The sequence below is a fragment of the Salvia miltiorrhiza genome, chromosome 1 (genome assembly GCF_028751815.1).
Source record: "Salvia miltiorrhiza cultivar Shanhuang (shh) chromosome 1, IMPLAD_Smil_shh, whole genome shotgun sequence".
In the NCBI taxonomy this organism is placed as follows: Eukaryota; Viridiplantae; Streptophyta; class Magnoliopsida; order Lamiales; family Lamiaceae; genus Salvia; species Salvia miltiorrhiza.
Genome location: NC_080387.1, coordinates 4,955,894 through 4,970,196, shown reverse-complemented (window position 1 = coordinate 4,970,196; position 14,303 = coordinate 4,955,894). Strand labels below are relative to the sequence as shown.

General features: G+C 40.9%; 2 protein-coding genes across 12 annotated transcripts; one reads left to right on the top strand and one right to left on the bottom strand.

The window, feature by feature from the left end:
• Nucleotides 1-321: 321 nt before the first annotated feature.
• Nucleotides 322-1,190, bottom strand: LOC131015711 (uncharacterized). Its single transcript, XM_057944134.1, has one exon. It carries the CDS (start codon nucleotides 1,042-1,044, stop codon nucleotides 505-507), a length of 540 nt encoding a protein of 179 aa, XP_057800117.1. The 5' UTR covers nucleotides 1,045-1,190; the 3' UTR covers nucleotides 322-504.
• A 9,838-nt stretch (nucleotides 1,191-11,028) lies between these two features.
• Nucleotides 11,029-14,303, top strand: LOC131015667 (65-kDa microtubule-associated protein 9-like). 11 transcript variants are annotated; one of them, XM_057944098.1, is made up of 7 exons: nucleotides 11,030-11,485; nucleotides 12,051-12,118; nucleotides 12,398-12,607; nucleotides 13,654-13,686; nucleotides 13,810-13,865; nucleotides 13,995-14,069; nucleotides 14,159-14,303. In XM_057944098.1, exons 2-6 carry the CDS (start codon nucleotides 12,068-12,070, stop codon nucleotides 14,062-14,064), a joined length of 420 nt encoding a protein of 139 aa, XP_057800081.1. In that variant the 5' UTR covers nucleotides 11,030-11,485; nucleotides 12,051-12,067; the 3' UTR covers nucleotides 14,065-14,069; nucleotides 14,159-14,303. The 11 variants fall into 11 exon arrangements, 3 of the variants coding, with proteins under 3 accessions (XP_057800081.1, XP_057800074.1, XP_057800086.1); XR_009098671.1 differs by having other exon boundaries at nucleotides 11,031-11,485; nucleotides 12,063-12,118; nucleotides 12,398-12,700; XR_009098670.1 differs by having other exon boundaries at nucleotides 11,031-11,485; nucleotides 12,063-12,118; nucleotides 12,398-12,700; nucleotides 13,953-14,069.

Here is a 14,303-nt window from a genome sequence, read left to right as displayed (position 1 = left end):
TTTCAATATAGTGTGAGTGTCATTTGTAAAACAAAATAGTGGTAGTGTTATTTTCGAAATAGTGTCATTTGTAAAATAAAATAGTGTTAATTAGTGTCATTCCAAGATCGTGTTAGTGTTAGTGTTAGTGTCATTTCAAGAAAAAATGGGTCAGAATAGTCCAACTGAGTCAGGATCCGAGTCGGGTACAATCCGAATATACGATACACCCGGGTGTGCAGGAGATTACCTCTAAATATATATGGTGATTATACTGCACAAATATTTGTTATTTCCCACCGATTGAATAAATGAATGTGTATATATGTATGAGAATACGTATATATGTAATGTGTATACGAGTTTTATTCATGTTACTTCATGTGAAATATAGTGATAATCGAAATACGCACATACCTAACGTGTATACGTTGAGTGCGAGTACATTATGTGCTAAATCAACCATTCATTTTCTACTGAATGATCATGTCACCTCCAACACACCATGTGTGTGTGGATCGATTCTTATAGTCCCCTATTTTGGCGGTGGATTGAGTTCTGGTGGTCAATCGATCTGTAAAATTGAGCGATGAATTCCTCCGCCTTGGCGTCGATCATCTCATCTCCTTCAATGGCGTCGAACACTTCGTCCGGATTTCGCTCCTCCTCCTCATCGTCGTTGCACAGATCGCGGAGATTCGTTGCTGACGCGTATTGGCTCATAGTGCCGGACGACGACGAGCACGACGGCGCCGGTGACGCCGCTCCGAACATGTCGCCCGCCGGCCACGCCGCGTGCGTCGGCGACGCCGGAATCTCCTGCACGTGCAGCGGCCGCATCGACTCCACGATCTTCTTCCAGTCGCCGCCGCCGCTCTTCTCCTTCTTCGTGGCCGCCGCCGCCTCCTTCTCGTCGGTGCGCTTGCGAAGCATGTACAGCGCCGCTCTGAAGATGCCGAACGCGCCGCTCTTATTCTTCTTCCGCTGCTGCCTCTTCTCCACGCTCAGCGGCGGCAGGATATCGTCCGCGGCGGCAACATTGTATGCCGGATCGGATCCCGTCATTGGTGTGTGTGTATATATATATATATATATATGTATGTATGTATTACACACAATGTAGCGTGTTTGTGTGTGCTTTTCGCCCAGTCTCTGCCCTGCAATGGCAGGGAAGAGCTGTATGAGAAAGGCTTATGGGATGAGTTTCAAAGTTGCACTGAGAGAGGTATATATACACACAAATAATTATACAATATTATTTAAAATAATTATGTAATTACTTTATTACCAATTACTCTCGACCTCAGAATACGTATAAGGAGTAAAATGGCGAATGGCATTACTGTAATATGAGTAGATTAAATTTGAGCTTTTCGCGGGAATAAATGGTGCGAGAATAGAGCCGATATTGTATCACAGTCACAAAAAATAAAGGATTCTTGCGGTCGTTAATTTTCTTTAATTTATTTATTTATATTTTGTTTTCGTAAATGTAAGTAAATCGAACTAAGTTGGATTGATAATTTTTTCGAAGTTTTATAGATTCTAATTTAATTTTCTTTTAAAATTTTATGGTAGTTGATTTGAGAATTAATAAATTTAGTTTCAATTATTTTTGATTCAGGGACAAAGGGATGGGGTTGCACATAAACCGAATGAATCCATAGCTTTCGGTCAATTCAGTGTAATTTTTAAGATGGTCTATTTTCTGTTCAGTTCACAGAGAAAGAACCATTAGAAATCGGTTAGAGCATCCGCATCGCCTACACGATAGCGGTCTACTTTTGTAAGGCTCGCATCATGTAAGGCGATGCAGCCCTCCCTTACACGAGGGCTACACGTTCTAACGTATAGTCCGATCGGTCGTTCAAAATAGGCGCGTGTTTTACACGCGCCATTAAAAAAAAATCGAATTTTGAATTTGACTGTCTCGATTTCCGTGATTTTTTTTACTGTTCCTTTGTTTTTATTTTTTTTTATTTTTTTTTTCTCTTCTTTATCTTCTCTATTTCTTCTTCTTCTTCTTCCTCACTTTCTTCCTTCACCTTCTTCATCTTCCTCACTTCTTCCTTTCTTCCTTTCTTCCTCTCTCTACACCCTCCATGGATCCACACAACCCAAATTACTATGACCTAAATGTTGGATTTGTATACTGAAAGCAAGAACCTTTTATGCTTGTATACAATGATTCATATGTTCACTGTTTTAATCTCCTATCTGTTTGTGTTCATGATTGCATATGTATGTTCTCTATCTCTATATAAGTAGATTATATAGTGTGTTGTAGATCACAGAAGACCATATAATTGGAATAACCTTAAGAGATATAATATGATCACAGCCGAGATGACTTTAGGACGAGTCATCGGTTTAGGCTGCGGTATAGATGGAAGTAGTTTGTCTTGACTACTTGTCTATACTGGTACGTCATAACATATTGATAGGACCACAATGGGATGTATTCTTCTATCTGACTTAAGTGAAGAATCAAGATCTCGGTGACTTAATAAAATATTAATACTAATAAGATTTCAGATATATATGTTAATTCGTGTATCACTTTGATTTACTATGAGTGGGAGTTATATAGTAACTTGAGTACTCTGTATCTTGGGTGATAGCGGTTAATATATGATATTTGATTATCTGTAATAGTACCCGTATCCGACATAGGATAATGACATCCCCTTAAGGAACTCAATAAGGTTTATTGTGCTAAACCCTGCAGGTTGATTAAGTTCAGGCGCAATAATAAAGTTTGAGTGGTACTTCTTAAGGATTACAAAGAGATTAATTAATTTAAGCTGTCAGAGCTCTAATTAATTAATGGATGTCAGATATTTTAAATATGGGGATTTAATAAGTCTAAATACAAACCCCGACTCATCACCGGCAATAAAGGGGTAAGTCAATATTGGTTCTCTAGTGGAATGAACTAATATTTATAAATTAATTATGGTCTGGGCTGACCATGGATAATTAATTTATTTGATGCCCATCTTTATTCCTTGTATTTGGTCCCTGGACTGGCCCAAAGTCTCCTAGCCCTAGAAGGAGCAGAAATCGCCCCCTACACTAATTCTGCGCCCCATACGTATTTATTTATTTAAATACAGCTGTCTGCTCTCAGGAAATACACACGCTAATTATTTAGGGTTTTGAGAGAGCAGAGAGGCGCAGGAAACGTGAGGAGCTTTCTGCCTTGGGACTTTCACAGTTCGTTGTCCATCCAACGGTGAAAGCTGAGCGGGATACAGTTCAGAAGATCAGAACTGGAGTCATTCGATTCGATCATTGACAGTCTTTGCATACGCTTCTCAAGTAAGTAATCCTAACTCCAACGTGCAGCAATTAAATTCATAGGAGCATGTTAGGATTAATCGTTGTATGATAAATTAATAATAATCCAAGAAACGATCATCGGACAAACGGAGCATTATTTCAGTTTAATATTCCTTCACTAAATTTGTGCCCCGATCTATCTGACGACTATGATCCCGATTTGTCGGGATGTAACTTGGGGGATGCTCCTCCATCCGGCGAGGAGATGCCTCCGGTAGCCCATAGTGCCGCCAAACCGAAGAAAGGCAGCCAGGAGGAAGGAAATCACCCACACGATCCGGCATGACAGGCAAGTGCTGGTGGCAGAGGAGGATGACGGAGGAAAGACTGTCCGTCACACCTACACCCCGGAGGAGACGGACCTCATCGTCCAAATTTGGACGGAGGAGACAAACGACACCATCCGTGGGACAAATCAGAAGGGGCACGAATATTGGAAGAGGATTGTCGCCCGTGTCATCTCCCTCATCGGTGCCAACCCCAAGCACCGCCAGATTTAAGGGCACTGGACGCGAGTGGCCCAAGATGTGCTGCTCTGAGAGAGTATTTGGGCAGAGACGCGCACCCGGTGGCCATCCGGCCATTCTGACGATATGCTCCGGGACAAGGCCCAAATCCTCTTTAAAAGTCGGACTGCAAATAAGGCCTCCTTCAACTACTAGAACGCGTGGAAAATTCTTCGGCTCAACCACAAGTTCAAGTCGATGTACCTCGAGGGAGACATGCATTCCTCCAAGAGGACAAAGACTACAGAGGAGATCTCGTCTGCCCTGCCGATTGGGAACAAGGCGGCAAAGGCGGCGGCGAGGGCAGCGAAAGCGAAGGGGAAGGGGAAGGCGGCAAGATCCGAGCAATCATCGGAGTACAAAGAGGCATTGGAGCGGTCCGACCAGAACTTGAAAAAAATTGTTTAGCCCTATTTTGTGATGTTTTTATGGGTCTTTTTGTTGTGCATTCGAGCATGCTTCGTGTCTTTTTGCTCTATCCTTCACTTGCTCGATGTTATTTGGGTGTGCTACTGTCGTGTGCAGGAATCGGGAGTTACCGAGCATTTTGCCGTCGTTGGGAGCACTTTTTGGAGTCCGGCTCACGGCGCGGACGGTCGCCGTCGAGACGGCGGCCGCGGCCCCACGGCGCGGGCCGTGCATTGCTTGGAGAGAATCAGCGAAAGGCGCCCACGGCGCCGCCGTGTCACGGCGGCCGCCGTCGCTGGAAGTCGGCAGTTACGGTTTTCCTTATAAAAGCTCATTTTTAGGGTTTTTCAGAGATATTCCGACCCCAGCAGCCTCCACCTGCGATTTTATGCTTTTTCCCTTAGTTTAGTTAGATAAAAACATTCTTGATACTTGTGGATTCCGCTAGATCGTTGTTTTCATTGAATCGATTGTAAGTTCTTCATTTTGATTAGTTAATCTTTACAAGCTTTCTTGTTATTGCATTGCCTAGATAATCGAGCACTTAGATAATGATATTTGATTTATGCTTTTGATGTTTTCATCGCCTAGATAATTAGTGTTTATGGTTGTTGATTTACTATTGCTTTCTAGATTGCTAGTTAAAACCCTAGGTTTTTGGCTTTCCTGCGTTCTTAATCCGCTTCCCATCTTTCGCCTAGATAGATTTATATGCTTCCTGTTGATTCTGCATTAGATAATTTACAAGCTTTATTTAATTACGCCTAGAATTAAAGAGAGAGTGTCAGACCCAATCTACCCGATTAGAGTGTTTAGGTTTTATTTCTGTTTCTTGTGAGTAGCACGATCGAAGCCCTGCTAAGCTTTCCTTGAGAGACGACTTGAGTCACCTTACCGCCCTAGGACGACCTCGTATAAATTCGAGTCCATCCGTTAGGTGTTTTTGGATGAGTCAAATTTTGGCGCCGTTGCCGGGGAAGGCTTTAGGCATTTGATTGTGTTGCATTGTTTTCCGTGTTTTCTTTTGTTTATTTCTTTAGACTCGGTTATTTTTTTCTCCCTCCGGTGCGTTTGATTTGGTTTGCTAGTGTTGTGTATGCAAGGTTGCCGTAGCTTGAAGAGAAAGCTAGTGCCTTACTTTAACAACATTCACCGACCTCGTGAGGTCCTTTCAAGCCTGGAGGAGGAGTCCGAGTCCAGTTCGAGGAACCCTGTGGAATCACAGTTTCAAGAGGAAAACTGTGAAGAGAGAATTGCTTCCGATCCCATCCTGGAAGCCGTGGAGGAGACGCCTTCAGTGCATTCTGAAGAAGAAGAAAAAGAAGAAGAAGTTCGGCCTAATCCTGACCAAGAAGCAATGGCGGAGCAGAATGTCCAGTACATGGGAGATTTTTCCAGGCCAGTTATTGGGACCACTAGCATTTCTGCGATAGTGCTTCCCACGGCGGTCCGGAATTATAATCTGAATCCCAATGATTCAAACCTGTTGCCGCTCTTTTATGGGATGCCCAGTGAGGACGCCTTGCAGTTCATCCTGTGATTTCTGCACCCAAGTGCAGACCTTCCCACTGCTGGAACTCACCGAGGATCAGTTGAGACTCAAGTGCTTACCCTACGCACTCAAGGACCGGGCGAGAACGTGGTTACTGTCCCTGCCGCCGAACTCCATCACCACATGGGGAGAGGCGAGTGAGAAGTTCATGCTGAAGTACTACCCTAATCACAAGACTCAAGAGATTAGGAGCCAAATAATGAACTTCATGCAAGGAGCTGACGAGCCTTTCCACGAGGCTTGGGAGAGATTCCAAGAGCTCCTCCACCAGTTCACGCGCCACCAGCAGAAGGATGTGGAATATGTGGCGATTTTGGTCATGGAACCAACGCGTGCCATCGCATGGGGGGATTCACACCTGAAGGAGAAGCAGAGGTCTATGCTGCTCAGAGCTATCCGGGGAGGCCTCAATTTGAACAGAGGCCTATCTTTAATCAAGGGCAACAAAGCTCCAATTCGGGTTGGAGAGCTCAGCAGCAGAACTACACTCAAGCTTATCAGCAGCAGCAGCCCCAGCAGTATCAACACTTCCCTATGCAACAAGGGAATTTTCAGCAGCAGCAGCAATACCAGAATGCCCCCCAACAGTGTCAGAAGCAAGCTCAACCGCAGAAGCCGTCTCTCGAGGACACCATGCAGTCCTTCATGGAGATGACCAAACAGAACATGGAGTCTCAGAGTGCTACCATCAAGCGCCTCGAGACTACAGTTGGGCAACTTACAGGAGCCCTAAATCAGCTGCAGCAAGAACAACCAACTGGGAAGTTCCTAAACCAGGACAAACAGCCGCGTCAAGCTCATGCCGTGGCAGTAATCAAGGAAACTACCCCAATAACCACGGGGAAATGGAGAAGCAGAACCGTGCAAGCAATCAAGGCTACTCAATGCCCCAGTGAGCCACTGCCACCTGTCCCTGTTGCACCAGAACAACCACCACCCAAGCAAGGAGATCCAGGTAGCTTTATTTTTGATGTTAGCTTAGGTGGGGTTGAAAAGGTCTTAGGAATGCTTGATTTGGGCGCGGCAGTCAATTTGATGCCGTTTGATATTTTTGAAAAATTGGGTAATAAAAGGCTGAAAGGCACGAATTTGAAGATAGAGCTAGCTGACGGCTCTATTAGTAGTCCACGGGGCCTTGTCGTGGATGTTGAGGTGGTTGTGAGGGGGATTAGTGTTTTAGCTGATTTTGTTGTACTTGATGAGGGAAAAGGGATTAGAGGCGAGAATGGGCATCTCGTGCTACTTGGCCGACCCTTTATAGCTACCACCCGCACTCGCATCGATGTGGGTACGGGAACTGTAAGTATGGTAGGGGCAGGTAGAGCGGTAACTTTCTCTGTTTTTGATCAAAAACCTACTACCCCCACTCGCTTAATTCAAACCTGCTCTTATGTTGAAGCTTTTGATGCTTTGGATGAGAACTATTTTGTGCAGGAATTCCTTAATCAGCTGCAGGAGGAGGACGAGATCGTGGAAGAATTCCTTGCTAACCTGCAGGATGAGGCTGCCATTGAGCAGGAATTGCTGGAAAAGCTGCAAGAGGAAGATGATAAAGAGCAGGGCCTGCTGTGTGCTTTGCTATTGGAAGAGAAGCTTGATGAGGTTGAGTCACTCAATTCCGTTGGATGTGTGGATAGAGGGCCATTCAAGGATATGAGTATGGAGGACTCATTTGGAGGACCCGCAGCTGCAATTCAAGAAGATGTGTTTACAAGGGCGCTAAGGCAGCTGGAGCTCCAATCGGATTTTGGTTAAGGGGTTCTCTTAGTCGGGCTGGCGACTTAAAATCTAGCGCTGCATGGGAGGCAACCCATGTTTGCTTGTTTTTTTTTTCTTGTTTAGTTTTTCTTTCGTTTCGTTTGTGTTGTGTTTTGTTGCTTTTGTTGCTTGGTGCAGGGTGTTGCGTTGGAGACTGCTTGTTCTTTGGATGAGAGAGAGGCAGACATCGTGGGACACTACAGGCTCACCACTGGATCGGTATTAAGGGAAGTTTCCTCTTTCACCCCTCTCTTTTTGTTTGCACTGAGGACAATGCCAGTTTTTAAGTGGGGGGGGGGCGTTTGTTGGTATTTGTAAATCCTGTGGGTGTTTTCTCGTGGTGTTCTTGGGCTTTCTTGTGTTGGGGCGAATGGTCCCCTTGCCTTGTTTTCTTGCTTGTTTTTAAGTGCATCGCATGTTGATAGTGGTTCATTGGCGATTCTGGATTGTGTCTTGGTTGTTTGTTATCCTCGTTTTTCTTGATTGATTTGTTCCCAATGAAGTGTAATTAGTTTAAGGTTTTGGTGCAACACCCTGATGAGCAATTTTTGACGTGATTTGTCCGGTAGAAGCTAGGGGGAGTGTTTTCAGTGCAAATTCCTAATATCATTCTCTGTGTTGAATTGTTTGGTTGGTTGTTGAGTTTTTGATAGATCTGGGTCTCTGCTCCTCTAATGGCTTCATTATGAGCATGGGAAACCACACGAGAATATTTTGGATCACCTCCAAAAGTTCAATCTCGTGAATTATGGCCCGTCTATTGAGAGCGAAAATAACTTGACCCCCAAAAAAAAAGAGAAGAGAAATGTGAAAAAAATGAAAGAATGTGAAAAAATGATGAGATATGATTATAAAGGAAATTGCATTAGGAAATTCACCCCTAGCGGAGAACTGGGTCTGATCGGATTGAGTTGTATCACCTTGTGGTTGCATTTTAAAACTTTAACTTTGAACATCTGATTGGGGACATTGATATCTTGAAGGATTTGGATTGGTTAGTGTTTGTTTGGTGAGAAGAATCGCTTGTGGATTTTCTGTCGATGTTGTGATTGTTGCTTGAGGACAAGCAAGGATTTAAGTGTGGGGGGGTTGTTTAGCCCTATTTTGTGATGTTTTTATGGGTCTTTTTGTTGTGCATTCGAGCATGCTTCGTGTCTTTTTGCTCTATCCTTCACTTGCTCGATGTTATTTGGGTGTGCTACTGTCGTGTGCAGGAATCGGGAGTTACCGAGCATTTTGGCGTCGTTGGGAGCACTTTTTGGAGTCCGGCTCACGGCGCGGCGGCCGCCGTCGAGACGGCGGCCGCGGCCCCACGGCGCGGGCCGTGCATTGCTTGGAGAGAATCAGCGAAAGGCGCCCACGGCGCCGTCGTGTCACGGCGGCCGCCGTCCACCGTCGCTGGAAGTCGGCAGTTACGGTTTTCCTTATAAAAGCTCATTTTTAGGGTTTTTCAGAGATATTCCGACCCCAGCAGCCTCCACCTGCGATTTTATGCTTTTTCCCTTAGTTTAGTTAGATAAAAACATTCTTGATACTTGTGGATTCCGCTAGATCGTTGTTTTCATTGAATCGATTGTAAGTTCTTCATTTTGATTAGTTAATCTTTACAAGCTTTCTTGTTATTGCATTGCCTAGATAATCGAGCACTTAGATAATGATATTTGATTTATGCTTTTGATGTTTTCATCGCCTAGATAATTAGTGTTTATGGTTGTTGATTTACTATTGCTTTCTAGATTGCTAGTTAAAACCCTAGGTTTTTGGCTTTCCTGCGTTCTTAATCCGCTTCCCATCTTTCGCCTAGATAGATTTATATGCTTCCTGTTGATTCTGCATTAGATAATTTACAAGCTTTATTTAATTACGCCTAGAATTAAAGAGAGAGTGTCAGACCCAATCTACCCGATTAGAGTGTTTAGGTTTTATTTCTGTTTCTTGTGAGTAGCACGATCGAAGCCCTGCTAAGCTTTCCTTGAGAGACGACTTGAGTCACCTTACCGCCCTAGGACGACCTCGTATAAATTCGAGTCCATCCGTTAGGTGTTTTTGGATGAGTCAAAAATCACCGCTGAGTATGCCAAAAAGAACGAGCTCAAGGAGAGGGAGCTCGATATGCAACTCCTCAGTCTGGATACATCGCATATGAGCGATGCACAAAGGATGCCCACGAGCACATGGTCCAAGAAATGCTCAAGCGTCGTGGGCTTATCTAGACTAGGATTTTAATTTATGTAATTTTAATTATGTTTTTAATTTATTTTTATGTAATTTTTAGGTTTTTTATTTTAATGAAATTTTAATTATTAGTAAAATGTGTTATTTAAATTTGAGCAATTAAATTTAAGTGAAAAGCATAAAAATCAAAACTAAAAAAATCATGTAGGCTATCATGTGATTCCAATGCAGCCTCTTTACACAATGTGGTCCCCCCTCATCAAGTAAACTATCATGTAAGCTATCATGTAACACCAATGTGGATGCTCTTAGGAGTGCGCAGAGACTGAATACATTGGTTGATTGAAACTATAATTTTCGTTCAATTAGTGAAATATAAAAATATTTGTAAATCCAAAATTTATGAATTGTATATGCAGCTTATGATTCTCTGGCTACCTGATCATCTGATTCGTTTTATTTAAATTTCTTTAAATACCAGAGGAAAGTATAACTTTTTTATCTCCCATTTGAATTTGATGACGTTAACTAAATCAAAGGGTTTTTACCTTATTTTTAAATCAGGCGTTGATTTGGATGACTTTGGATTTTTCACCTTATTTTTGAATAAACGTTGATTTGGATGACTTTGGGTTGGAATGACTTTGGAATTTTCATTTTATTTTTGAATCAAACATTGATTTGGATCGATGACTTTGACGAAGTATGCATAACTTTCTTTATAAAAATCCTCAATTGTTGAAGAGAAATAGAGAATATCGTAATGAACTTCTTCTTCTGACAATTTCTGGTGGCCTTTAACTTCTCCAATGACCTCTATTTATATGTGAAATTTGAGTGAACTTATGGGCATTCACTACTAAAAAAAAGAATAGGGATAACGGTCAATACATAACGGTTTTTTTCGAAAACCGTTATGTATGAGCGCATTTTTCATAATACATAACGATTTTTTGTAAAACCGTTATGTATGTAGTGTTATCCAAATGTATATATAACAGTGTAAAATAAAGCGTTATGTATAAGCGTTATCTATTAGTAATATATATAACGGTATGACTGAACCGTTAAGACATACGTTATCTATGAGCGTCTATTTTATAACAGTTGTTTCAGCGTTAAGACAAGCGTTATATATGAGAGTCATTTATAACGATAGTTTAAACCGTTATGTCTACTGTTATGTATGAGCATAATTTTTTTGATTTTTTTATTATTTTTTAAAATTATAGTAATAAATAAAATTGGAAATTATTTGTTATTATATTTAATCAAAAAAGAAAATTTAATTACATAGTAGTATCAAATTTTACCATCAACCATACAAACTTACTTTACAAAATTAACTCAAACCCTAACTTTGAATCTCACACCTTCGTCGCCAGAAAAATTGGGCATCTCCTCCGCCTGCCGCCGTAAACCTCCTCCGCCGCCATTCCCTGGAGAGACACTCTGTCTCCGCCGCTGTTCCCGTAAACCTCCTTCGCCACCTCGACAAACAGTTCCACCCGCTGCGCCGCCTCTTCTCTCTTCGGCGCCAGGTGATTCGCCAGCGCTGCCCCTTCCCTCTGCCTCAATCGATCTAGCGCGAGACGATTCAAACGATCGGACGCGGCCCGCAGTAGCAGGAAACGCGAGCAGATGCGTCGCCGCGTCACACGCATCAGGTCTTCCGGGAGCAGACCTTAACCTCCACGGAACTCAACCCATCTAATTCAATTAATCTGATTCAAGGAAGAGTATCAATTTTTAGCTTCGTCTTCAGGTAATCTCTATCTCTCTCTCGCTCTTTATTCTTCTCTTTTCTTTCTTCCTTTCCTTCCTCATTCTGCAGCCTAATTTCAAAGCAAACAATCAAATCAATTCATTTATTTATAACTTCAAATTCAGCTGCGATTATCGTTTAGATCTTTGCGCTAGCCTTGCTGTTCAGGTAAATTGAGATTGAATGTATAATTCTCTTTGATTTATGCTGTCAATTGTATGGGAGCCTTTTTTGTCTATTTATTTGTTCATTTTTTGTGTTTGAATGGTTTAAATGAGTAGATTTTGTGTAAATTTTGAAAATTATTGCACGGAATTAACAATCGGTATGCTCGTTCACACGATGTTGAATATTCCATATTGGAGTTAGTTTTATTGAATTTCATGTTTTGATGAAACTACATGGTTCTATTGATTTGTTTTGGTGAAGCAGCTAAGCCTTTCTCTTTGTGTTGTTTCCTTTGGAACTTGAATTAGTTTTCCTATTTTCTTTAAGCTAATGTGACCATCTACATCCCATATTCTGTGCATATATTATCCAATTGTTGTGTGCTTTCTTACTCCAGTGAATTGGGCAGGAATCATGTCTCTTGCACAGCCTCATCGGCCATTGATGGTCATTTCCGAAGTGATGGTAGGTCGTCTTAATTGCTTGTCATACTTGTAGTGTAGACTATCAATATGTTAAGCATGAATTATTATCTGCTTTGTTATTTGATGTGTTTTGCTACCTATCGTAATATTTGTTGGTTATTTTCAGAGAGTAACACTGGTTCAGTATACCTCGCCCAGCGTTATAACAGTAAAATGATTGGAAGCATATAGATCCCATTGTTTCTTGGAGCCCTCTGCTGCAACTGGGAGTTGACACAAACTTCATTTTCTTATTGAATTCACTGATTTTTTTGTGCAGGATGAACGCCTACAGCAGCTGCTTCACCTATTGAATATCGTGAATGCTATGTGCTTGGTGCTTGGGATGAACTTCAAATCAACAATTTGCAGTGTGCATCCGTCTCTGGACAATGCATGTGAAAGAAAAAGTATAAGTGCAGATACAATTCAAGGTTTATCTGCTATGATATGTAGGCTTAAGAATGTTAAGTTACAGCGCATGCAAACGGTATGCTTATTTTCAAGTCAACTTTCTTTGTAGCAATCTATCGTCTCTCATAATGGCATTGGCACCACCATTACCTTTCCCTCTCTTCACAAGGTAAGATTTTTGTTGTTTTTCAATGAGAATAAAGTACAATTAATTACGAATCAGAAAGCATAGAGCATCACATGATATAGGTGTTTGTGTCTTGTATACAATGCATTTGACTTGTGTGAAAGCTTATAGGCTGTTGATTCTATATGAATAAAAAGATTATGACATTCATCTATTCTCTGCGTTTCTTGGAACTGAACATGTATTGTTGGTTGTCTAGCAGTAATAGGAAGAGTAAGAATGATGAAAATACCTTGTTGGTTGGCTGTTTTGTTGGTTATGATGGTAGCGGGAATTCTGAAATAAATGAAGGAGGGATTTAGAATGAGGTGAAGAATGTTTAAGCTAATATGTTTGGATACTCTGCCGCCATGATGCTTTGTTGAGTCTGTGTTGTTCATATAAATGTTGTTACTGCACTACTTCTTGATTCCTTTTGTTTCATTGTATAAGGTCTCATAAATGACTAGCACATCTTCACATGATCAAATACTTTTCTTCCTTCTTTTTGTTGTAAATAAACTGTCAAATTTAATTTCTTACATTGCTAGACTATATTAAACCATTTTCATCCTCTTTATCCTTCAAGTATTTGTGTGATACATGGCCAGCAATATATTTTACTTAATATCTTTGCTTTTAGATTGTTTTTAGTGACACATTGCCTTACCAACACTGTTTCTGAATATTGAAAATTCAGAATATTTTATTTTAATCTCAACTATTTCACAGGCAATTAATTAAAATGAAAATTCAAGACTTCATAGTTGAATTTAGTCATAATGCTTGCAAGATGGAAATGAGTTAAATTCACAGTTGAATTTAGTCAAAAAGCATGAAAAATGAAGTTTGTTGGACAATCTCTAATATAACTGTTGGTAACAGAGCTCAAATTCAGGTACTTGGTTCATACGTTGCATAATTGTTTGACTCTTAATTCGTATGTTCTATTATAGGATGGTAAGCTGAATTCACTAGAAGACAAGCAGGTGAACTACTTTTTTTCAACTGAGTATTATAAGTCTCTTCTCTATGATTTTGCTCTGCAAGTTACTTCTCCAAATTAATTTTTTGCTTAGTATGAATTAATTATGCTTCTTGACTTTGTGCAGGTTCGGGTTTTGCTTCAAATGAGATGTTCTTGTTTGGGCAGTTTGTGGCTTTTTATGTAAGTCCATATATAATATTAATGTCTTACTAAGTGATGATATTTAGTTGTTTGGGCAGATGGTGATTTACCTATTACTATGGACAGGTTATGATGAGATTATTTGTTAACTTGTAATGAAAATCACAGCTCTATTATTTTCTCGACTTGTGTTATGTTTGAGATGTGCAGGATAGGAAGCTTGGGATCAATTCAATGAATTGGGTAAATCATCAAGATTTAGTACCTTCACAATGCATCAGACTTAGAATTCATTGCGTTTGATTTTCAGATTTCATTTCGCATTTTTGCAGGATGAAAGTTTGGATGGATGAATGGAATGTAGTTGACTGAAAGCCGCTTCAGAGTACTTATTTTTTGTTGAAAATTGTAAATTGACTATTCTAGCTACTTAGATACATTACTTGGTTGGTTAATATTTAACAGTTTGATTATGGA

Coding starts and splice junctions, on each gene's coding strand:
- LOC131015711 (XM_057944134.1), bottom strand. CDS start 1,044: ATGACGGGATCCGATCCGGCATACAATGTTGCCGCCGCGGACGATATC.
- LOC131015667 (XM_057944098.1), top strand. CDS start 12,068: ATGTCTCTTGCACAGCCTCATCGGCCATTGATGGTCATTTCCGAAGTG. Junction 12,608..13,653: donor AGTTACAGCGCATGCAAACG/GTATGCTTATTT, acceptor GTTCTATTATAG/GATGGTAAGCTGAATTCACT. Junction 13,866..13,994: donor GGCAGTTTGTGGCTTTTTAT/GTAAGTCCATAT, acceptor TGAAAATCACAG/CTCTATTATTTTCTCGACTT.